This window comes from Pholcus phalangioides, unplaced genomic scaffold (assembly GCF_987345545.1).
Source record: "Pholcus phalangioides strain wild (caught in Gottingen) unplaced genomic scaffold, Ppha-v1.0 ptg000010l_1, whole genome shotgun sequence".
NCBI classification, from domain to species: domain Eukaryota; kingdom Metazoa; phylum Arthropoda; class Arachnida; order Araneae; family Pholcidae; genus Pholcus; species Pholcus phalangioides.
Genome location: NW_028301603.1, coordinates 41,392,299 through 41,417,519, shown reverse-complemented (window position 1 = coordinate 41,417,519; position 25,221 = coordinate 41,392,299). Strand labels below are relative to the sequence as shown.

General features: G+C 35.5%; 1 protein-coding gene across 1 annotated transcript in view; it reads left to right on the top strand.

Moving 5' to 3' along the window:
- Positions 1-23,491, top strand: part of LOC149081494 (AMP deaminase 2-like) — a 55,288-nt gene extending 31,797 nt beyond the window's left edge. Inside the window, exons 10-18 of the mRNA XM_089238432.1 lie at positions 140-202; positions 2,263-2,394; positions 5,512-5,675; positions 7,793-7,919; positions 11,357-11,520; positions 11,681-11,801; positions 11,910-12,083; positions 15,785-15,895; positions 19,951-23,491. Coding sequence (XP_089094558.1) covers positions 140-202; positions 2,263-2,394; positions 5,512-5,675; positions 7,793-7,919; positions 11,357-11,520; positions 11,681-11,801; positions 11,910-12,083; positions 15,785-15,895; positions 19,951-20,124 — 1,230 coding nt within the window. The 3' untranslated portion in view covers positions 20,125-23,491. The remainder of the gene's footprint in view (positions 1-139; positions 203-2,262; positions 2,395-5,511; positions 5,676-7,792; positions 7,920-11,356; positions 11,521-11,680; positions 11,802-11,909; positions 12,084-15,784; positions 15,896-19,950) is intronic.
- The last annotated feature ends 1,730 nt before the right edge of the window (positions 23,492-25,221 follow it).

The window sequence follows — 25,221 nt, the reverse complement described above, 5'->3', positions numbered from 1 at the left end:
AATAATTTTTTTTTAAGTATTAGTATTGAGAGACAAAGATGATTAATCATTCATTAATGAATGAATTGAATGCCTTGATGCTCTGTGAATTTCGCAATTTTTTGCTGTTGATGTTGAGTAATATTATCTCTATTTTCAGGTGTTTGACTCCTTAAATTTGACTGCCTACGACCTGAGCGTAGATGTTCTCGATGTACATGCTGTAAGTATTAGATCAGTTATCTTCAACCGGTTTCTGGAGAGCAACATAATGCTCACTGAAGAAGTGCCCTAGAATGCTCGATGCTCATGTCTAACTATGTGATTCAATACCCTTCTTCCTTTTTCTATTGAAGGATATGCATTGTGGCATTGATTTGAGTTTGTATAAATTTCTACATGCAGCGGAACATCCTATTAATGGACAATCCCTGCTAGCGGATACCTCCTATTAATGGACACTTTTTAAATACATAGACGGCCTCAATATAATTTACTGTACTTTAATGGACACTCCTCATTAATGGACTAAGTCTTTAGTCCCAAGGGTGTGTGTTATCGAGAAGTTCTACTGAAAGTTCTCATTTTCTGATGATGAGCATAGACAGAGTTGGTTTACTAAGTGTGTGTGTGCGTGTGCACACCCAAGAATTTATGGTCTTGACTACAGTAGAACATCAATCATCCGAACATCAATTTTACAAACAACTCGATCAACCAAGCACCTTTGCAACCTAATTCATTTTCAGTTTTCTATAGTCAACGATGCTGAATACAGTTGGTATTTTCTTGGAACTTGAATCCTCTTATCTCCCAACTCGATAGCCTCGTTCTATTGTATAATAATCCACTTCCAAACAATTGTACATACCGTACCTGTGAGCTATAGATGTAAACAATGGCACACCTGGGTACAGTGTATGCTGTTACAAACAATTGACAAGCAAACAAACACGTGAATAGGAGCAGATTTAGCTGTCATCTTTTTTTCCTGTCTACGAATTTATCTTAATCCTGAGGGTGTGCCTTAATGAAAGGGAGGCAAGGGTCTTCTTGACAACAAAACAGTTCTTATCACGGTTTTGTTGGTGGGGGGAGGGAGTATATCCTAGCTTGCTTAAAACAGATATTTTTTAATCTTTCTTTAGCTTTGCCAGTGTCAATACTTTTTGTCTCTCTCTCAAGTGCAGAATGTGTTGTTTTAAACATAGAGAATGTGTTGTTTTAAACATAGAAAAAAAAGTGGAAATAGTGAAAAAAAAGATTGAATGTGGGTGATGGTGGAAATCTTTTTTTGCAGCTGAATACTGACTAAGTGTGGCAACCCTCAGTGATTTGAAAAAAATTGTGATAAAATAAAAATTTTGCAGCCAGTTTGAAAACAGCAGATGGACTAAAGTCTCTGGGGCTAAAGTCTTGCAAAGATTTAGAAAGTTATGCCCGTATTTTCATGGTTTTAACATAACCACTGAAGACGATTGAAATTTTCCAGATTCAAAAGAATGCTAAGATATGCTTCAGGAACTCCCTGTATTCCAGTCCTGTCATGAAAGGATGTGTCCCAGTGGTTGAAAATTAATAGTAACGATCCGGGATATAATTTTTTTGGATGACAGAGAAATAATTACGAAAGTGAACGACCAAGTTGATCAGGACTGTGAAAGTGATGAAGATGAACCAACGGCAGATGTAATAACGCACAGTGAGGCAGAATAGTGTTTCACGAAATGTCTCACGTGGTTAGTATCGTGGCCTAACACTAATCCGCTTCAATTTTTAATGTTGAAACTATTACGAGATGGGACGGCAAAATGTCAAAGCAAGTTTAGAAGCAATTAAAGATGGATTCATTTTTTTTCTTATGTGTGATGCTTTTTTTTTTCATTTACTTTTCAGAATAAGTCGGTTAATTTTAATTATTTTAAGGTTTTTGTTGCTGAATTTCAATCTATTGCTTTGTGTTATTGAATTAGTTTCAAAATCGATTTTCCAAACTTTTCACTTTTCCGAACACCCTTCGGTTCAGATGTGTTCGGATAATCGATGTTCTACTGTATATATAAAACATTGGTAGCAGGTTATATTTCTAAGTTCCTCCAACATTCCCTAATTTTTATTTTTAAATTTGGTAACCCTGATAAAAGCAATGTCTAAGCATTGTCTCTTAAACGTTGAAGATCCTTGTATTAGGTATATAATTTCCTCATTCATTATGAATTCTTTTAAATTGAAGGTTGTTTGAATTACATCACTGTGCTGTGTTAATGAAAAATTTATTTACAGGATAGAAACACATTTCATAGGTTCGATAAGTTCAACGCCAAGTATAATCCAATAGGTGAGAGTAGACTTCGAGAAATATTTCTTAAAACAGACAACTATGTGAATGGGAAGTTTTTTGCACATATTCTTAAAGTAAGTCAAGTTGGGTATTTATTTGTTTAATTATGATATTTAATATGAAAATTTTGAATAGATTTTATTTTTTTAAATACAGGTATTCCTAACTAAAAGCGATTTCGCTAATATGTGATAGAAAGTTAATTCAGTAAATCACAACCTATGTTTTTTCTGGAGCAGTGTTATCCAAAAGTGTTATTTTGAAGACAAATTTCACTCCTCTCCAAAATTTTAAGAGGTATTTTTACAAAAAGGGGTATTTTCTTCTATCAGTGAGACAGAAATAACTTTATTAAAAAAGAATACTTAAAATATCAAGGAGTATTTTCATTCCTCAATGAAATTGACGGGAGTGAAATTGAATTTTGATGTGTACTGGCAAACGCTGTTCTAGAATTTAATTTACAAGTTATTTTTTTTAGGATTAAAATCAAAGATATGACAGTTAAGGTGACAAATTCTGTTGTAGAGAGAAACGACATCACTCTCCGCTGTTCATATGAAGTACGAAAGCCTGGATAATCAAGCAGAGATCGAGATGTAGTTCGAAAAGAAAATTCACATTCCTCTGTGACGAATCGAACCACCAATTAACTTCTTTCTGAACTACATGTTGATCTGCTCTTGGTTATTCAGGTTTTCGTACTTTGTATAAATTCTGTTGTATTTGAGGGGTGTTAGATAAGGCACATAATTAAGATAGTGAAACCTTGGTATACACAATGATACTCTGTGGACCAAGGAAAGATATCATTGCAGAAGGATTATCGTTGTATCAAGAGATAGCATTATCAGGCATAGCTGAATTTGTGGTGATGTGGGCATCTCTTCTGAATTGCCGTTGTTAGTGCCACCATATATGCATTTATTCAGCAGCAAAAAAATTCTAATTGATTAGTTGATGAATAAAGTTCTGTTGGTTGTTTTGCCCTGTGAAGTAGCTTCTCTTACACCACTTTTGTGTACTACACAGAAAACAGCTTCAAATGATCATTTAGATCATTTTTGTCGCACCACGGTCATTTTCTGCACACGAGGGCTAATTAGACCGGGACCTATAATTTATTGCCGATTCCGAACGGCGGGCTTGTTTTTTATACTCATCGAGAGGTTGGTGCGCTAACCCCTCGATGGGGGACTCCCTGCGGTAGCAGTTTTTTGCTGCGGTCAAGTCGCCGTTTTTTGTTGTACCCCTGTCAGGAAAGTTTTCTGACAAGGATGAACTGGGTATCGAACTCGCGACACCTCTTAACATCCTTTGGTACTTTAGGCCAGCATCTTATCGACTGGGCTACTGCGCCCAACAGCTTCAAAGCAACTTCATTAACACTTTTGGAGGGTGGGTAGCTAAAAATACACGTTATTAATCATCTTTGAAAGAACCAAAGCTGGTGTGAGGAATTAAAAAATTTACTGAAGGTGATTTTGAGTGAAATATGAAAATTATTGTTGTAACTGTTTTATAATCTCCAAAAATATCATTGTAGAAGGATTTATTGTTATATAGAGACTGAGAAATATTTCTTAAAACTGACAACTATGAGAATGTGTGAAAAACTTCACAAAGTGAGTCGAATTGGGTATTTATTAGTTTAATTATAAATGAAAATTTTGAATATACTTTGTTTTTGTTCAATACAGGTATCTCTAACTCAAAGCAGTTTCACTAGAGTGTGATGAAAACTTTATTCAGTAAATCACAATCTGTGATATTTGTTCTGGAGTGTGATTTTTTATCTTAAAAATAAGCTTGTAAATTAAAGATATGAAAGTTAAAATGACAAATTCTGTTGTATTTGAGGGGCATTAGATGAGAGGAATGTGAAGGAAGTTCTCAAATTCAACTCATCAGAGCTCACCAATGAAAATCTTTTGGGAACACATGCAACCAGAATTTCAATCGCATAAAATTATTTTTATGTAACTAGAATTACCATATGCCAGAGCCTTTCAGAATTTTCCTGAGGTTGACCAAATTTTTTATAGACATAGATTGCTGCTTGTTTTTGGCTGAATATAGTGCCATTAATACATGGGCCCCACCTGGGCTCCTATTAAAATTGAATCTGGTCAAAATTTTTGGGGAGAAAGGTAATTAAAGGTATTATGCCTCAGTAAATAGCTTTGCCCAAGTGTCCTAAATGCTCTTAAAAAGTGCAGCTTCTCACACAAAATCGCTATATACATCAATGATATATATATACAGTCGAATCCTGTTTTAACGAATACTGTTACAGCAAAGATCTTGTTTTAATGAACACTTTTCTAATCTTCCAGATAAGTTTACATAGGAGCAATGCAGTAACCTGGAATTCCTTTATAACAGTTTCGTTATAACGAAATGATTTCCTCTGGTCTCTTGGAGTTCGTTATAATGGGGTCCGACTGTAGTTAGTGGCATCCCTTACTTTTGTCGTAATGTGCAGAGAAACAATGTCAGCAGCGATGAAAGAAAAGAGCAAAATTTGCTGTTGGAGATTCATTTCGTGTTTTTTAGCCCATCAGCTCTCAAACCTTATTGACTTGCGAAGCTTTTATTTAGTATATAGGCTAATTACTATGGTGGAGGCCATAAGTTTCTTTTGAAAAAATTGAATTCAGTGATTTATTTTTTCGAGGGGCCATGGAGCACCGGTTGAGAACTGCTGTCTTACAGTTCCATGCATCAGCCACTGTGGTGGTCAAGTGGTCATAGTGACTGACTCGCATTGCAGGGTCCCGGGTTCAAGTCCCACCGTCACCACAGTGGTGGTCGGCTGAAGTTGGTTTTCTGTGGTTCCCAACTTCAAGGCGCAAATGCAAGCCGATCTCCCCGTTAAAAAGTCTCGCCACAGAGAGCAACAGGTCTACAAACAGTACAAATATTCAGTCACTATGCATCACTCACTTCACTTCTGAGACATAGATGGCAGCACTGAAAAATCATACACAACACTAGATACGCACTCAGACTGTTAGGTACACGCACTTACAATTCTGGCACAATTCACTAGGTAGTAAATTGCCCATAGTTGTGCTCGGCTTGGGAAAAAAAAAAAGTTCTATGCATCAAAGTTTTTAGTGTATCAAAAATAGTCTTGGATGGAATAATTTAAAATTTACAGCTTATAAGCTTCCTTTCTCATCTGGCAGGAGGTAATGAGCGATTTAGAAGAGAGCAAGTACCAAAATGCTGAGCTTAGATTGTCAATATATGGCCGGAAAAGAACTGAATGGGATGAACTTGCCAAATGGGCTGTACAGAACAACATGTTCTCACCGAATGTCAGATGGGTGATACAGATTCCTCGCCTATAGTAAGTTTTTTCTTCTTAAATCTACATGCATTTTATGAAAGTGATTTTGTGCAGAAGAAAACCCAAATTCTGCCACAGAATTAGATCTAAATTCTACTTAACCACAAATGCACTTTATTCACATTCCTCTATAGAATTTCTGATTCAATCTATACTGGATGCCATCATGTCCCTTGTTTTTTTATTATTCTATTAAGAAAATTGTTTGAACAGGGAAGGGGCCTACTATATCTTATTGAATTGACAAATGTCAAAATGCATGCTCTGTCAATATACCTACATCCTTTGAGCAATGAAAGTTAATCAGTTGTACATATACCACTTGGCGTTTGGCTGGTACAGATGTGAATATTGCAGAATTGCTCAACTTTTATATGAATAGCCTCATACAGGACAGAAAGTTATGGAATTGTGTGAGATTTGTACGTTTAGAATACAGTATAAGTCTGTTATAACTAGTATGGTTTATAATGAGAATCTTGCTATAATGAATGATTTACAAGTGATGTCAAATAGCCAATGATACAAAAAGAATTCGGTTATAGCAAGTTGAAAGTTAATAACCATTCGCTACCAAGTCAAAGAATTCTTAAAAATGCTAGTCTCCCTCTCTTCAATAATTGAATATGATGACTGTTATCATGGCACATGCTTGTCGTAGAAATTACTCTGAGGCACTTCGAACAAAGAATGGGCGCAGAAAAGTAATTATTTTAACCCCCTCCCTATTTTTGAGCTTTCCCATTATACACATGAATTACGTGATGATTTTATTTAACTTTTGTTTCTTCCAGTGATTAAAAGAGCACAAAATCAGAACTTATATTTAAAAGTTGTTTCAGAATGACTGAAAATTAATGCTAAAAGAACTTTCTGATTAGCGGAAAAATTTTAACAAGTCCATATAGCCATGGGAGTGAGCAGCAGTATAATAATTAAGAATTTTAATTTTTCAGTTGGTCAACCAAATTGTTTTGATAATACAAAATTGTATGTAAAAATGTCTTTAAAAAATTGACTGCTGTGATAACAAAACTCATTTTCATGGCTAGAGTTCTGTTTATTCATTAATATTACAATGACACAATTTAAATGACTATTCTAATGAAGATAAAGGAGCAATTTCCTATAATTTTATAACCTGACTGAACAAAAAAATGGAAATCCACTAATAAAACCTCCTTTTTTTTTTTTTACCCCAGCCATGCAGGTCCATCCCATCACACCTTGGGCACATGTACCTAATACCAGTTTATGCCTATGTGCATGTCCCACATCTTCAATAATAGTAGATATGGATAGTCCCAAATGTTTAAATCACACATTTCACAACCTTTTATCTCAAGAGAAGTTATTCTTGTAAAAATTGGTTTCCACAATATACACATCTGTCAAACAATGCAATGGCATACAAATCATGCCTAAGGCCAGGATTACACTATAAAAGTTTGATGAAAAATCTTTTACAAAACCCTATATAATAAGCCTATTGGTTGTATTTTTCTAGTTTTATAAAAAGTTTTATAGTGGAAAAGTCCAGCCTGACTTCCAACTCTCAAACTATGTAGACATGCATGTATTTTGGCAGGGTTAGCAGTTGGAATCTGTAGATATGTCATCGTGTATAACATCTTTGCAAAGTGGCCAGCTATTGTTTAATCACTTTGCATAATGGTCAGTATCTAGAGTTTAAGTAGCACTTCACGAAGCCATTGGATATACATCTTTCGATCACAACAGATAAAATACACACCACTCTGTACACATCCCGTCATGCCATGGCCAGATTATAACGTGGGTAAACCATATTAATTAAACTGTACATGCACCTCATACACATACCTCTATGGAATTTCTTACGAATTGGTACATGCCTGAATGTGTGTGTAAATGTTATAAACGCTGCCATGTGCCGTCAATTTTCCTAACCATGAGCAAAGTGTAATGATTAATTGAACCGTTGTAGGCTTGTTGCTCTCTATGGCTAGACTTTTTAAAGGGGAGACAAGGTCGCGGTAAACCATATTGCATGACATGCATGATGTTACAGGTTTATAATAAATTGGGCATGTTAAAAAAATTAGATGTAAATTTGAATTGTTTCTTCTCTTTTCTAGCGATATTTTCAAGTCAAATAAACTGGTCAGAAACTTCCAAGAGATTCTAGAAAATATATTTATGCCATTGTTTGAGGCGACAAACAACCCAGAGAGTCATCCAGAGCTTTATAAATTCTTGAAATATGTAAGCGCTCATTTCACTGACTGTATTTGTTGTTATTTGCGATATGATAATATTGAAATGAAATGTCATCCTGCACTCATACAGGGTGTTCATAATTAAAATACTCTATTATAAAGTAGCCTATACAGACGAAACCAGTCATCAGAAAATTGTGAAACTTTGTGGAGGACTTCATAAAAAGATAGGAGTTTGTTTGGGGGGAATTAGTTGCACATGTTGCCACCAGGGAGGGCGTTTTATTAAAAAATGACACATTTAGGTAAACGTTTACAATTTTAATAATTGTTAAACACTTTTACAATTGTTACTGCAACAAAACATGTTCCACATAATGGGCATCATTTTCAGATACCATGTGAAAATCACAAGATCACATGCTCCACGAATGATCGAAATGTGTGCGGGGAAATGTTCAGCATGTGGCATGAAATGCTGCCTTTAAGGTCAGGTAGAGTTCTTGGATTGTCATGACTTACCAGATGTTTCAAATGCCTGAAAGCCAAAAATCACATGGATTAACACTCGAAAGACGGACTGGGGTCATTATGACTCTTCACGCTGTTTAAGCTTGCATATCTCTGCTAAGAATAAACCGATCCACCTGAAATTTCTCGAATTTTCCTAAATTAGCATGTTCTTATTGTATACCAAAGTTTTTTTTTTCGTTATCTTTTTTTTTAACAACGAAGATACGAGCGGATAATACCTAGAAAGACAGAAGGGTGCTCATGTGCCTGAGTGGCATGGTGGTAAGATGCTCGTCTACCATCGTGAAGGTTGTCGTCAGGGTTCCGGGTTCGAACCCAAGGAAGGATATCGATAAGATATTTTCCCTAACGAACTTGAGGCGACCGCCGATAGACAGCTCCTTCACTTCCAACCCATCTCACTAATAGCAGTAAATTGCAATATAGAGATGTGGCCAGAGTTTGTGTTTGGTGAAGTAGAGAAGGGGGGTCATTTCGACCATTCCTTTAATTGTAGCACATTATGTGGTAAATACAGCTGTCATCGTCACAATTGATTTTTAAGTAGGTTATAATCCTTCTGAAAGTCTTTGTTTTGCATTTGACCTTCCGTGTGACCTTTCTTTTCCTCCCATTCTTATTTGCAAGTGCCCGTCAGCAGGTGTGTAATTTTTTGGTTTTTGTCTAGCATTCTTTCCAGATTATCAGATGAATTGTTTGTCCTGGGATGCAGAAAATTTGAGTGCACGTAACCATTTCAACCAGTTTAGAAATGGCGAGAAAACGTATATTTACTGAAGAAGAAATACTCCAGGAGTTGCAAAGACTATATAAGCGAAAATCTAGAAGCAGTGATGATGAAAGTGCACAAGAGCATGAGATCTACCCTATGTCGAACTGTTGAGATGCAAGTAGCGGTTCTGATGGCAAAGATTCAAATCAAAATAAAATTATTTCTCCAACGGTGCATCCGTGGGTACAAAATAGAACACCATTGAGAAATAAGAAACGTAAAATCGTGAGAAATGATACCTTGTCGAAAAAAAGACCCCAGAAACAGTTGCCTATAATACCGAAACTAAATATGGAGTCGACAGCGTGGATCAAATGGTGCGATTATACACGACTAAGACTGGAAGTCGTCGCTGGCCAATGCATGTATTTTCTAACATTTTAAATATGCAAACGATAAATGCTTGGATTTTGTACAAACAAGTCACAAGAAAAAAATCACTCGGAGAACTTACATATTGCAGTTATGTGAAGAACTCTGTGCTGAGTATTTCAACTTGAAAACTACAATTCAAAATATGATAAGATGCAAAACACCTATTGATGGAGACAGAAATGCCAAGTGAGAAGGAACTGCACTTAAAAAACACTCAATAAAACACTTTAATCTTGTACGCAATGCAAAAAAAAAGTGTGGCAAACTTGCATTGAGAGAGGTGATTTGTACAGAATGCTTTGAGTGTTAGATTAGATAAAAACAAAATATATCAACAGGCCAGTGGTTTCACCCTTTGTTTTTTGTGTTATAACTCTGTGTGTTAAAAATAATATACCGTGATTTGAAACATTAAGGTATCTGAAAATTGCAAAAAAACTATGGGGGGTCATTTTGACCCCATCCCGTCTTTCTAGGTATACTCTCGCGATCCGTCTTTCTAGTGTTAAGGTCCAGGGATTGGGGAGGCCATAGATTATGGAAGTGCCGACTGATGACACGTTCTTCTGTAACATATGTTTTAACAACATTAACACACACTGCAATGTGTAGAGGAGCTCCATCTTACCTAAAAATTGTGTATGTAAGGCAGTGACGTGCTTGCGGAGCTGGAACAATTTTGTTCAGTAACAGCATACTGGACCTGTAGAACATAACTCCTCGTAGAAGTAGGAGAGTAAATTGTATGGAGAATAAAGGATGCAGTAAATCCACACCATATCATTTTTGGTGAATTCAGTGGAACCTCTAAGATAGCGTGTGGATTTTATGGTTCCCAAATTTGGCATTTGTGAGTATTGACTGCACCATCCAAGTGAAAATGTGCATTGTCTGTCGAGAGGATATTCCAAGGCCATTCTGAATCGACCTCAACGCGAGCTAGAAACTGCAGTGAGACCCTGAGTCGAGCTTTATAATTTCATGGAAGCAACCACTGCACAAGTACGGATAATATCGAAGGATATTCCACATGATCTTATGGACAGTTGAATGTGGCCTATCCAACACCTTTGTTACACGCCTGACATTAGTGCTACCACGAGAATTTGAAGCTCTTGCAACGTTTATCATGCATTTCCCAGTTCATTAAGTTAAATCCAGTGTGATCATTTAATGGATGGAATAAGGACCATTTCTGCGGGACCTAAATGGTAATGTTATACTCTGTCCTCTTCCACCTGAAGTGAAACCTCCTGTACTGCGTCTATAGAAATAGGTTTTTTTCTTCTTCCAGGATGAACAGCCAACGATCCTGTGGTTTCATTTTCGTTATCATACTCCAAAGGTTTTTCAAACATTCATTGGACCTTTTCTACTTCTCTTCCAAGTCTGATATTTTCGTAGAGCAGTTGCTGCAGAATTGCTATTTTTGTAAAACAACTTGACCAAGAAAGTACGATCTCGTAAACTTATCCTCATTGTGAGCAGCAAACACATTGAGAAACAAGATCTCCACAAATATTTCAAGGTTTTATAACAGCTGCTGCATGACATCACATAAATTTACATGTTTACTACAGGTATTCAAAGGGAAACGCTCTCTGGTGGTGACATGCAATTGATTTTTCCCCTGAAACAAATTCCCATTACTTCATGAAGTCCTCCACAAAATTTCACACGTTTCTGATGACTGGTTTAATTATGTACAGCCTGTACATTACAATAATAATTTAGAAATGTGTGAAGAAGTTTTTCTAAATATTTATCGAAAATTTATTAATTTTTTTTTCAATTGGGTTAAGGTCACTGGATTTGATTCTGTCGATGACGAGTCAAAACCTGAAAACCCAATGTTTGATAAAGACGTGCCAACGCCGCCTTCTTGGAGTGATATTGAGAATCCGCCTTACAATTACTACTTGTATTACATGTTTGCTAATATGTGTGTTTTGAATTGCTTCAGGAGGTTTGTTTGAATTTTTTAGAGATTTCATTTTTATACTCAACTTGAACTTATATTGATATCTTTTAAAATATATTCAAGCATGAAAAACTAAGCTCATGGATATTTGATGAGGTTTGAATATTGGTTTTAGGAAAAAAGCTTCTTATTATATTTTATTTAGGGAACGAGGTCTAAACAAATTTGTTCTGAGGCCACACAGTGGTGAGGCTGGGCCGATTCAGCATCTTGTCGGAGGCTATCTACTTAGTGAGAATATATCTCATGGTCTTCTGCTGCGTAAGGTATGTATAAGCATATCTATGTCTTCACCCTCCCACCTCTATGATGAGTTGATCGAAAAGAAATTACTCTAGATCCCGAAATTGATCATTTCAATTATTTTTTTCCAGGTTCCAGTATTACAATATCTTTATTACCTGTGCCAAATCGGTATCGCTATGTCACCTCTCAGCAACAATTCTTTGTTTCTTAATTATCATCGCAATCCGCTGCCGGAGTACCTAAGTCGAGGCTTGTGTGTATCGTTGTCTACCGATGATCCTTTACAGTTTCATTTTACCAAAGTAGGTTGAAATTCATCTAGGAGTTGCGATTTTCATGTAACAGTATTTATGCTTGTTTTTACAAACTTGAACAATCATTTTGTAAATGGGAAAGACGTTTAAATAAAATACTGTGGGATTGGAGGACTAGCTTGTATAAATGTCAGTTTGTAAATTGGGAGCATCATAACATTGAGCAGCAATAGAAGTACTAGCATTTCTCCATAAAATTGTTGACTTCATAAATTAACTTTTATGGACTCGATGCAAAACTCTGGCACATCTGATATCGTCCGACTCCACAAAGCAGTGTCATCTTCGTGCTTGGGGACCTCACATGCAATCTGGTTGGAATTTTTGAGAAATTTCAAGGTAGGACCACAGAAAAAATCACTTGGCCGGGGGGAAGGGGGGAGGTGCTCTTAAGACAGTCCTGCCATAAGGCAGCTATGAAAATATTTCATTTCGAGATATGATTCACAGTGTGAGATTAAATATATGTACATATGTTTTGCAGGGCTCTCACTCGTCCTACTTTTCTTTCGTTTTGGTAAAATGTCATACTTTCTAGTTTTTGTCCTACTTTTTTTTATCAAATTCTATCAACAAAATTGGCATAATTGATTTTAATTGAGGAGGAAATCATCGATACATTGCCAAATATTACAAATGTTGTAGATTGCAATTAATGATTCTGCCAAAGTAGAAATAGTATCGTTTTTAAAGTTATTTGGGGGGGGGGGGGTGTATGCGGACCATTCGGTTTATTAATTTTTCATTTGCTTAGTTTGAGGGTTCAACAAGTAGAATAGTCATCAAAAACTTCTATCTGGGTGGAAAAATTCATTTAAACAGCAACTAACATTCAAAATTATGGTGCACATTTTGTGTATAAGTGAAACAACAGTTTGCATTATAAAGCAGTGGATGTATAGGCCTATTATAGGTGTGGTGATTCTGATGCTACCCGATAGCATTCAATTGTCTTTTGTATTTTTAAGGCATGAACAAGCATAAACAATATTTACAATGCTCTGCAAGGAGCTAGAAATGAAAGGGCTTCATTTGTCAGAAATGATTACTGACATTGAACAGTAAAATGTAAGCAAATCCCTTTAAAAAAAAAAGGATGGACAACGAAGGAAAATTATCCGGTTCATCTTGATTTATTTACATCGGACCTAATAATTCACACATTTTTCACTGTGCTTTTGAAGTGGTCTCGAAAGAGTTTCATTCTTAAAAACTTCACATACCTTCATAATGTACTGTGTATTGTTGAACAGAGATGACAGACTGGACTGTGGAAAACTCCAAAAAAAGAATGTAATATATATTATGAGAGAGACAGAAAAGTATTATCAGTGTTTTGGCCAAAAATTGTTTTTGTAACAAAGTTATTTCTGTCATTGTGCTTGTTAGGATCTGAAATAGTGCTACGATAGGATACTGATCAATCTTATAGGATACTGAAACAGTCCGAAGGTTTTTAACAACTGGCTGTTGCGAAGATATATTTCGGAAAGAGAGAAAATTCAACTGCCCCTGCGGGGAATCGAACCCACGTCCTTTCACTTTCCGGGTGAACGCACTAGACTACAGAGGCACAGAATCTCTCAATCTTTCCTTGGAGCTCGTGTACACTGAAAGGGACCGTACATGGACGGCCGGACCAGACTCAGGCCAAGCTCACAACTGCTGACGTTGCCACCAGATGGCGACTTATACAAGGATGACGTCACTCTCCGCTACCATACGAAGGTTTTTAACAACGGGCTGTTGCGAAGATATATTTCGGAAAGTGAGAAAATTCAACTGCCCCTGCGGGGAATTGAACAATCCGCAGGTGTTCGATTTCCCGCAGGGGCAGTTGAATTTTCTCTCTCCGAAATATGTCTTCGCAACAGCCAGTTGTTAAAAACCTTCGTATGGTAGCGGAGAGTGACGTCATCCTTGTACTGAGACAGTGCTATGAAAAAAAAATTTGTTTTTGAAATTTAAAAAAAATTTAATTTTAGGGATTTTTTTTATGCTATGATTATGGTGTCTAAGGGGGTTACCGTCCCCTGTCTTACTTTTTAGTCCAACTTTTTCTGTTTTTTGAGTGGGGAAGCTCTGGTTACAGTAAATTTCATAAACTTAGTTATATTATGCATAATAATCTTCTATTATGCATAATCGCCAAACATTTTAGTAAGTTTGATGAATTTCCCTTAATTAATCATTTTTACCAGCAATTATGGATAGTATCCAAGTGTCCTCGGTAAATTTAAATAAGTACTAAAAAATTGTCACTTATACTGGTGATTATGCATAATACCCAAGCATCACATTGCTGGTGAACATGATAAATCATACTACACGATATACATGATAATTCATACATGCATTATATCAGGGTACGATCTTGTATGATGACAAACTTGTCATCATTATATCAGGGTCTGTCTATATTTACTGACTATATTTTTCATTTAGTTAAAATCAAATTATCAAGTCCAATTTCTCTGGTTGAGAAACACTGCTCTAGGTGATTTGAGAAGTGTATGTTATAACTGATATGTATAAGCGAGGTCTTGAAATCAGTATGTTTGTATGTATGCATAAATAAATTATTGAGAATGTCCTACACTAAATAAGCTTGTGCAGCACATAATTAAATTTAATATAGAATGAATATTGTTTATGGTTTATATCTCCTGAGGAATTTTGATAACTGATTAAGTGTAGTACATACAGGATAATGTAACATTTATTTCTTTAATTGATTTCACTGGTGGTATTTGAGTTCATGCTAATGAGAGATTTTCATTCACAGTTCTCAGCATTTATACAATGAATTTGAAGAAAAAAACTACTAACATTTATGCATTTTTCTTGTCAATCACCATGCTTTTGCAGACTTTCAATTGGTAGAGATTTAATATTCTTAAAACAGGGCGGATTTCTGCTTTCACCGACCACAACAATCGTTTATCACTGTGATCTACTAAGTGATCCAAAAGTAACGGAAAAAGTAATGGCAAATAAAAATTCCATCATGCACACTAGGATCCCCCTACAGATGTGCACTAAACCATGCCTCCCTAGCTTCATTGGTTCACACACAAAAAATTATTGTCTGATACATTTTGACAAATTTTGTACTTGTTTTAATTGATGCTAAGGTCCATCGATATTCATGATTTACTGAATTATATTTTGACTGTATATACTCATATATAAACTGATCCTCTTAGCTGAGGGCCAACAAAAATGACAAAAAAAAATTGAAAACCTATGTATAAGCCCCCCCCCCCAAAAATTATCCATTTTACAGAAGGAAAAAAGGTATATTCCTAAGAGATATCAAAGTTACAATGAAAACTAATCAAACCCTCAAATCTAACACTTGATGAGACATTTCTCCATCTATCCTATCAATATTAATACCTGTTCACTTCCCCTCCCTTCCTAAGAAATACATTGCTACATACAACTATAAAACAGTTTCATAAGTTTTCTTATACAAAGGCCATAACAGGCAAGATGCCCAATGAGGTGGCTGAAAGAAGACGACTCCCATAAAGCTTTAATTATACTCTTGATATTCTTGTTTCAATGCATTAAATTTTGCGCAATAAGATTGTAACTAACAGATGATAGTGAATTCTTTTAGTGACCCACTGGTCACTATCATGCTATCACCATTGAGAGAGAAAAACTATTTTTGAATCTTACAGGAACCATTGATGGAAGAGTATAGCATTGCAGCTCAAGTTTGGAAACTCAGTAGCTGTGATATGTGTGAATTGGCCAGGAACAGTGTTCTTATGAGCGGATTCCCAACACAGGTATTGGAATTTTAAACAACGTTAAATGAATCACTACATCCCAGAAGTGATTCAGGATTTAGATATTTAATTTTCCCTTTCTTAAAATGAATAGCACCGCAGTATTATCAGACCATCCTATAACACCGCAGTAGACAGCAGTGTATAGGGTAGTCTGATAATACTCAAACCTTGGGGTAATTAGACTATAAATAGTACCACATGATTCTGTCAGAGAATTTGGTCATTTGATTGGGTTAGTATTCATGTATCAGCACATAAGCACTGTTCGATGTCGCTAAAGTGCAATAAAAATACATTGAAAGTTTGTTGGGGTTGTGGCCATATCTGGTATTAATTTTGAGAAAAATCATGTAGCAGATTCTGACATTGCAAATGTATTTTGCACCCATACAATTCATTTAAGAAATAAAGCCTGGCAATCATGTGTGCAATAGAAATGAATTAAAACAATATTCCACTCAACTTTCAACAATATTCTTTTACTGTACCTGCTGTTGAAGATGTTATTAATTTATGATTATTATTATAACTAGTTGCGGAATGGCAACAGTATAGCATTCGAATGTTGGCTCTGTTATTATGGTAACATATGTCTCTGCTGGATGTTAAAGTTTTTGTGATTTTCTCGTTCGTAATCAATGTAGCATCGTATCCCTAAACACCTACAATGTGTTTCAACTAAAGACCTGTTTACACGCTGTAAGTGATTAAATTGGTAACTGAATTTTAAGTAACCGATTGTTCAGAACAGTGTCCACACGATAAGTGATTTAGTAGATGCTTATTGAATAATTTTTAAGGAGGCGAGTGCAATTGGCGCTACATTCGACTCGAATCAACGGAGGGAGAGAGATGCAACGTGCGGGAGAATAATATTAATGATCTGGCATTCAAAGAGGTGTTTTTTTATAAGCTCATAGATTCCACAACAATGGATGAAGATTATCCGGTAGAACTTACAAATACTGTGATCAGAGCCACATTATATATTTTTTTAAAAGAATACATTTATTTACTTTCACTTACACAGGAGGGGAAGAAAAGAACACAACATATATTATAGACTGACGTAAATATCAATTATATGATATTTTAATCAAAGTTAAAGAGGAGATAAGTTATGAATTATGTAAGCCGAAAAGATAATGGGAGAAGATTCTTGGCATTTGAAAATTAAATAATAAAAATTCATTAAACAAAAATTATTTGAAATTTTATTATTTTTTAATTTAATGAGATGCTATCTTTATGTTAAATATTTGATTATGTATTTTTACAATAGATGGCAGCAAATTCGTTCTGGATGAGAGAAATATTCCAACCCCCCCTCCCATCCAGTTTTTAATATATAATGAATCCTCCACACCAGCACCCGATATATTTTTGAATCTTTAATTATTTTTTTTTCAACTGGCAGCACGTCGGCCGAATATTCCACAGCTTTCACTATTTCCAACATAGATCATTTTTAGCTTGTTTGTTAAGGTAGTTTTCATTTCTATAGTTCAACATTCATGGCGAAGATATTCTTCAACAAACTTGAAGGTTGTCTTCTGGCCACTTCACCATCCTATATTTCTGCAGAATTCTAGCAAAACAGTAGGAGACGACAGATCATAAACAGGTTCATGCTTGAGATCAAAATAAACCCCTCCAAGCAGGCCACGCTCACTGGCGCATGTGCATAGGTCTACTTAACCGGAAAAAATAGAACCATTTTTATTTCATTAAATTACTAAATCACTTATGCACTTACCAATTAAACCAGTGCAAACAGCCTTTATCGTCTGCATACATCGTAATTACTTGGCAACTTAAAATTTAGTTACCAACTTAATCACTTACCGCGTGTAAATGGGCCTTAATGTGACACACTCTTGTCTCATGAAGCACTGTATTCACCTATATGCAAACTACATACTGCTGCCTACAGTAGTCTACACATCTAGTGCGAGGAAAAAATGAAGCATAATTTAAATTCTGCATTTCTTCTGGAACATCATGTACATGTTTCATGCCCAAAGTCTGAACGATTCGACAGCTGTCCAGGCATCTGATGCTGGTCATTTCAGTGAGCAAGTATTTTTTGCAACTCCTGCAGAACCATGGGAACTACTGGTACTCGAGCATTCATAGTTTCACGGGCAGAGTTATCTCCCCCCCCCCCCCCCCCAGTGGAAAGCAAGCAGCTTCTTTTTCTAAATAACATTTTTTTCCTCTTGTATGTAATTCAAGACCTCATTCTATGTAATTCATTGGTTCTGAATCTTTTTCAGCCACAACCCAAAATCAACAAGATTAACTTCACAGCCCACAGGACTGGTTTTTTTTAAATGAGTGAAACCAGTGATACAATGAGTGCATTTCTAACAGGACTGTCAGTAGATTTGTACAACTAATCAAGGAAGCCTATGCAAATTAAGTTTGTAATAGTTTAGCAATCCTTGTGTGGCTGTAGGTGCATAGGTGCCAACTTTGGAGAATGAGAATCGGGCAGATTTTTGCACAGTTCCAAATTCTGTACAAAAATATGAAAAGGATTTTTTGAAAACAGTGTAGGGATTTTTTCCCCTTTGCAAAAACATGACATTGTGCAAGCCATCGCTATTTGCCACAAAGTCATCTTGCCTATTTTTGATGTCAAAAGGCGGAACAGACGTTGGCTGTTGTCATTATTTTCTTTTACAATGGCCTGGGCCAGCTGGTTCAACAAACTGACCATCAGTTAAAATTTAGTGCTCAGAAGACATGAAATCATGTAAAACTAGTTTATAAAAATAACTAAAATCACTGAATAACACGATCAAACCAGCAGTTAACTGAAAAAGGGATAATCCTTTTGTGAAACAGTGTTGTCGCTCTGTTGAAGTGTTGCCACCAACAAAAATATGTGAAAAATATTGATAGGAGAATTATAATATCGTAAAAAGGTAGAAAAGAGCTAGGATTTATTGAGTTTTGCAGCAGCAGTCAGCTAGAGTGATTTGCAGAGTTTTGCAACAATAACAGATTTTAGAAGCTTTTTTCGAAGGTTTAGAACTGCTTTGAGCCACAGACCCCACAGAGGTTGTCTCGATGAACAAAATGACACGAAAATATTGATTGTCAACTTTTTGGATTTAACAAGTTTTGCAACTGGGCCACTCAATTTACATCATGCTTATGAGATCATTTCAGGGAAATGCTAATAATAATGATGTCTTTTTTTTCTGGGTAAATTCTTTGGGAATAATTTTTTCCCTGAAAAGTAGGAATTTTTTACAATCACTGTTAAAATTTGAGAAAGTCCGGGGGAGATGGAGTAAAAATTTGGGAGCCTCCGAGATTTTCTGTAAGTGGATTTTTATAACCCATCTCTGAAGTCACCTGTGACTTAAATTTTGGTCGCAGCACATAGGTTAAGAATCCAATGTGATCAGTCTTATATATACACCACAGACTTCAATTTTTATTTGTTTATGTTCATAATTATCAGCACTTTTTTCAATTTATTTACATAAATGTGGAGATTGAACCAGGGTTTAAGCTACATAAAAAATTCCTTTTGCAAAAAAGTGAAAATGGGGAGAAAAGCTTTAGCGAAATGCTACAATGCTAATGTAATGTAATGTAATGATTGATGGTTGGATGTCTGCTCATTCTGTACCTCCTGTATGCATTTTTGCGAAAGTGGCTACCACTTTCGCATTCTAAGATTTTCTTTCGCATTTTGCAAAAAATTCGACCGTAGCTTAAACCCTGGATTGAACAAGTAAGCCAGTTTTATGTATAGTATCCTTCTTTTTTGATGCTCTTGACCTGGTTTATAAAATGGCTAACGCTCATTACAAGGATTCCTGTTTTGCCAAAAACAGACGTTGTATTGGGTGGTTATATTGAAAGGAAAACTGCACAGGATAGTCTTTAAATGAAAAAAAGTCTGATGCATCCTCCCATCATTATAATGTGTGTCGACCCTTCAATATAAATTAGCTCTTGTTATCTGACGTGAATCTCTCAAGATATTGCAACTGAAAACTTCTCCCTCCCTTTTGTTCTCATTTTTATCATAGGTCAAAAAACATTGGCTCGGTCCAAACTGCCTGAAAGAAGGAGTCGCAGGGAACGACATAACCCGTACTAATGTTTCTGATATCCGTGTTGCCTATAGGTCGGAAACATTGGTGGAGGAGCTCTCAACTATATTTGGATGCCTTCAGGATCTCAAAAAACAGCAGCAAATGTAAATCGAGTTGACGATCTCAGAGTATTCAGTGATCAAAGTTCCAATTTCAGAATGGTTTGAAACACAATCCATTGGCGAGAACAGCTAAAAAAATCATGAAAGAATGGCATTCATATTGATGAAGTAAAAGATATTTAGTTGTAAAATTTGTCTCCAAATGTGGGAGGGAGCAATTAGTGCTTTATTGTGGTTGAAAGCAACCCCAGCAATACAACAAATATCCACTATGCACTACTTTACACTCTGATATGCTTAAATCTTACAACAATCAGTTTAACTTCTCAATAGCGAGACACTAGAAGTGAGGCTTCATCAGATGGGAGGTGCCAGTTACTGTATATCAGTGTTTCTGTAGAGGTTTTTGTAATGTGATTCCCAATAGTGGTAGGGCTTTCTGTTCTGCTAAATTTGTAATGTGTCCATTCCATGAACATCTGAATTTTCAGACATCCTAGTTTCAAGAACGCACCAAAGGAGGAGAGTGTTGAATGTTCATGAATTATGGAGGACATTTATTTTTACCCCCCACCCCCACAAAGTTTATTGGTGGGGAAGGGTGCTCAAGTACCCTGAGGCCTTGGATTCGGGCACACATGGACATAGAGCTGATGATCATTCATGCTTACAGAATTACAAGATGGCGGTTGATTATTCTGTCATTTTCATAATTACTGCATGTTAGGGTTGCTTCACTGGTGTTGTGTAAATGCTGCTTTGTAAAGCATTAATTGCCACTCAAGCAGAGACCTTTGAACTAATGAAGTTCCAATTGATGTAACTGTGCATGTGTGGGCTTTCAATTGTCTAGATTATATGTAATTTCACGCATCTGCAGCATAAACTATTGTTGTACATGCTATTTTGAGATTTCAGCTTGTATCGGAACCCAAAAACATCATACTGAACAATTATTTCCCCACTCACAAATCACATTTTTATTGCTTTCGACTGCACTGAAGCACAAATTGTATCGCTTTTCCCCAGTGTCAAATTTTTGAAAAAATTTTTATTCACTAAACAATACTGGTAAATAAATTTTTATTCATCAGTGAATAAAATAGTGAATAAGTTTTTATTCACTAAACATAACACTGTGATGCAAAATTTTGAAAAATTTTAACAATAGCTGTTATCTTTATAACCATTTTGAAATCGGAACTCTGATAAAACATTGTATTTATCCAGTATATCATAAGAATTGGATGTAAAAATTTTTGTATACTTGAATATTTAGACACAGTTCTTAACATAGACTTTCTTATCGCCTGAAAAATGAATGCTATTTTGACGATTTTGAATTACTTAAGAGAAGACTTGTTCTCATGTAAGATATGGTTGGTCTATAATATACATGGGGTGGACAAAATAATCTGAAAGCTCTTATTTTTTACACAGTAGAATTGTTCTTGATACACAATCTAATTTTTTAAAATTGAAAGAGTAGCTCGTTGTATTACCGTTGACAATGCCCTCTAAATGGGTGGAACACCAGGGCCCATAGTATACAAATCCAGACCTTTATTCACACCGTATTTGTACTTTGATAATTGTGAAATTTTCTTCCATTAAATTCTAAAATCTATTTTCATTACTTAAAAATTATTTTTCATTAAATTATGAGATTATTTCTTCTATATTAATTCTGCAATTATTCTTTAATAAAATTGTGAAATTTTCATCCATTAATTTCAAAAAAAAAATTTCATTAATTGTCTGAAATTTTTTCACTAAACAGTGAAAATATTTCTTAATTGAACAATGAATATAAGTTTTCTTCAAATTTTGAAATTTTTATCTATTAATTCTGAAATTATTTCTCCTCAAATTGTGGAATTTTTGTTCATTAATTCTCTCTGAAATTATTTTTCATGAAATCATATGATTATCTCTTCCATTGATTCCTAAACTATTCCTTGATTTAATTTTGAAATTCACTTCATTGATTCTCCGAAATTTTTTCCATTAATTCTAAAATTCTTTAATTCTTAAATTTCCTTCTATTAATTCCAAAATTATCTTTTCATCAACTCATAACTTTTCGTTATAAGAGTGCATGCCAACCTTCATTCGAAGTTGGCCGGGACTTCTATGGTCACAAACAAGCATGATTGTATCCATGTATATATACTTGGCAAGGACATCCATGATCCGAGTTGCTGGTCATTGCAAGTTTTTTTGGCATTACAAATTACCTAAAAGTCTTTTTCATTAAACTGTGAGCAGAATCTCCATGTGCAGCAGGTACAATCACACCAGGCCCCGTGTTTTCAAGAGGGAGGGGACCCACATTTACAGTAACAATAATTTCTTTTCGAAATTCTGAATTTTCATCTATTCTGAGAAAAAATACTTCTTTCATTTACTCTGAATTTTTATAAATTCTGGAAATATTTGTTTTTATTCAAATTTCTAGCAAATTCTGAATTTTTGATTCCCTCTTTCACAGAAGAAAAAAATTTGGGGTAAGGGCCCTATTATTTTTGCACAGGGCCTAGCAAACAAGAAAGACCCACAGTTTCCAAAATCAATTCTCCCTGAAGTCTGACAAATCATCAACAAGCAGAAGCAGCCATGGTTGTAAATCAAAGTGGGGCGCCAATTCACTTCAATGAATTGTGACCAAAAAAATTTGACATCCCATATTACGAAATCAAAGCTAGATTTTTAATTTGTTGGCACCCACAAAAGCAGGGCTTCAGCACGATTCTCGTAATTTTTTATTTTTTCCTGTTATAAATTCACTATAGAGGATCCACCAAGGGTTCCAGCTGCAGGTTGTGGTGGTGGAAGACATGTTCTAGCCTTTTCTTTTTTGTCTGTTGCCACAATTCAATTATTTGTATTTCTGTCCCCTCAACAACCAACTTGGATTCTTTTTCAACACCAGCTGCTTCTGTCTGCTCATATGTTGTCAGTGTTCACAAGAAATGAATAAAGCCAGCCAATGTGAAGGAAACTGTGGGCTATGACAGTAACGCAAACAGTCCTTTGACTTATTTTAAGACCTGTGGGTGCTTGGCTTGAGCTTTACTAACGAGAATTTTTCATTTCTGAATCTGCTCAGTATGTTGTTGCAGAATATAGTAAATGCTTGTATATATGTTTAGTGTGTAAAAATTAAGAGTGTTCAGATTGTTTTGCCTATCCTTTGTGTATATCTTTTTTTTCTATACCGGTGACTTATCAAGATTTTTTGTTTTTGTACATGCTGTTACAGGATATTTTTTTTTGTACATTTTATAATTTGTATTTTTTCTGACAATGAATTTTTTTAATTTTTTATTTTGAGTATATATAACATATGCTTTTTTTTTCCTTTTTTTTTTGACACGCATTTATTGAGAATAAATGTTCCTTTCAGTCTATCACCATCAGTCTTTGTAATCGGAATCTTGTATTTTTTTTCTACAACACTTCAGAGAGGTACTGCATGATTTCATTATGACTTTTACATAATATAGGTCAGATCTCTTCAACTACCTAGTGCTGAAATTTGTTTCCTCCAACTCCTGGCTACAATGATCAGACCTACTTATGTATAGCAATCAGACAATCTACAGATATCAGATATTGATTCATCTGCAGATTGCTCACTTTCATATCCAAAGGTAGATGAAAGCACTTATTGAACACACGAAAAACACCAGATGTGTGCTCACTGTGCTAGATTGATCAGGTGCCCATGTCTGTAATAGAAGTGTTTCTCGAAGCTGAAGTGCAGTCATTGATGTCAGTTACTTAATGTTTACTCAACACAAGTGGTTAGCATCACCTTGTTGCTTACTTTGAAATCTATATATAGCGCAGCATTATAGCTTTTTTTTACAGGGGTCTTTAACTTTTCAGTCACAGTGAGCCAAATTGAAACTTCCCACGAAGCTCGCAGAACACCAACTAGTGTAATTTAATGACATCTTACTAGAAGAGGCAAATGGGTTCCCCAGGTTAAACTAGGACAAAAATGATAGATTTTAGTTCTGCAATTTCTTTCATTATCAATTACTTCTTAAATTAATTCTGAGATTAATTTTAATCTCAAGTCACTTTAAATAATTCTGAAATTATTTTTCTATCAAATCAAATTTATTATCATTGCTAGGGGGGCTCTGCCACCTTCGGCGGCAACACCTCCCCCCCCCCCACTACTCTTCACAACATATCTTGTTTATTTCATCCCCACTTCATCAGCGTGCTATGGAAAGGGACGTGTGAAAGCACCAGCTTACTGAAGAAGCGAATTTTACAATAATAAAGCAACAAAAAACAAATGAGATTCATCAAGTACCCTCAGAACACTTCCCCATGGAGGGTTGCTGAATTTTAGTGGGGGCCCCAGACTGGATACATCTTGGGCTACCGATGTGTTGCAAATTTTACAATGTTAAACAACAAAAATCAATGAGATACACCTACATCCACACTGGATCCCGAATTAGAACCTGTCAAGATTTCCATAGGCTCCCCGACTTGGAACTTTTCGGTCATCCCCGCTGTGATTGCCATGAAAAATTTTCATTAGTATTGGTTTTACCGACGAATAAAATCCAGGGCTCTCAACCGATTACCCGGTTCACCTAAATGAACCACAGAAAGGCCCCTGAAAAGCTGGATTGGGGGCCTCTCGGTATATGCACGTAACATGGTCCCGATATATGCAAGAGTTAAATGAATACTTGACCCAAAAATGTCACTAATTTTGGTTGCTTAGAAACAGGCCCTTTTCGAGTTTGTGATTTTATAGAGTAGATACAAGTAGAAAAAAAAATTTTTTACCAAGGGCTCAAGTAAAAAAATGACCCATTCTGGTAAATGCTAGTAAAAATTAGAATGGGAAACAAAATTTTTAAATATATCTTGAAATCACTTCTTACCATTATTATTTTATTGATTTTGAATTTTTCCCCATTGGTTTTTATAAGTTAATTTTTTCACTAATTCTGTTTCCAAACTTTTTAATTTATTCTAGAATTGAGTCTTTCAATATTTGCAACCAATTTTTGAAAATGATAGGCAAGGTAAAAATATGGCCAGCAGGGCTACCACTCGTCAAAGCCGTCTTAACGAATGGGGCACCAAGAAAAGAGGGGGCCTCGCAAAA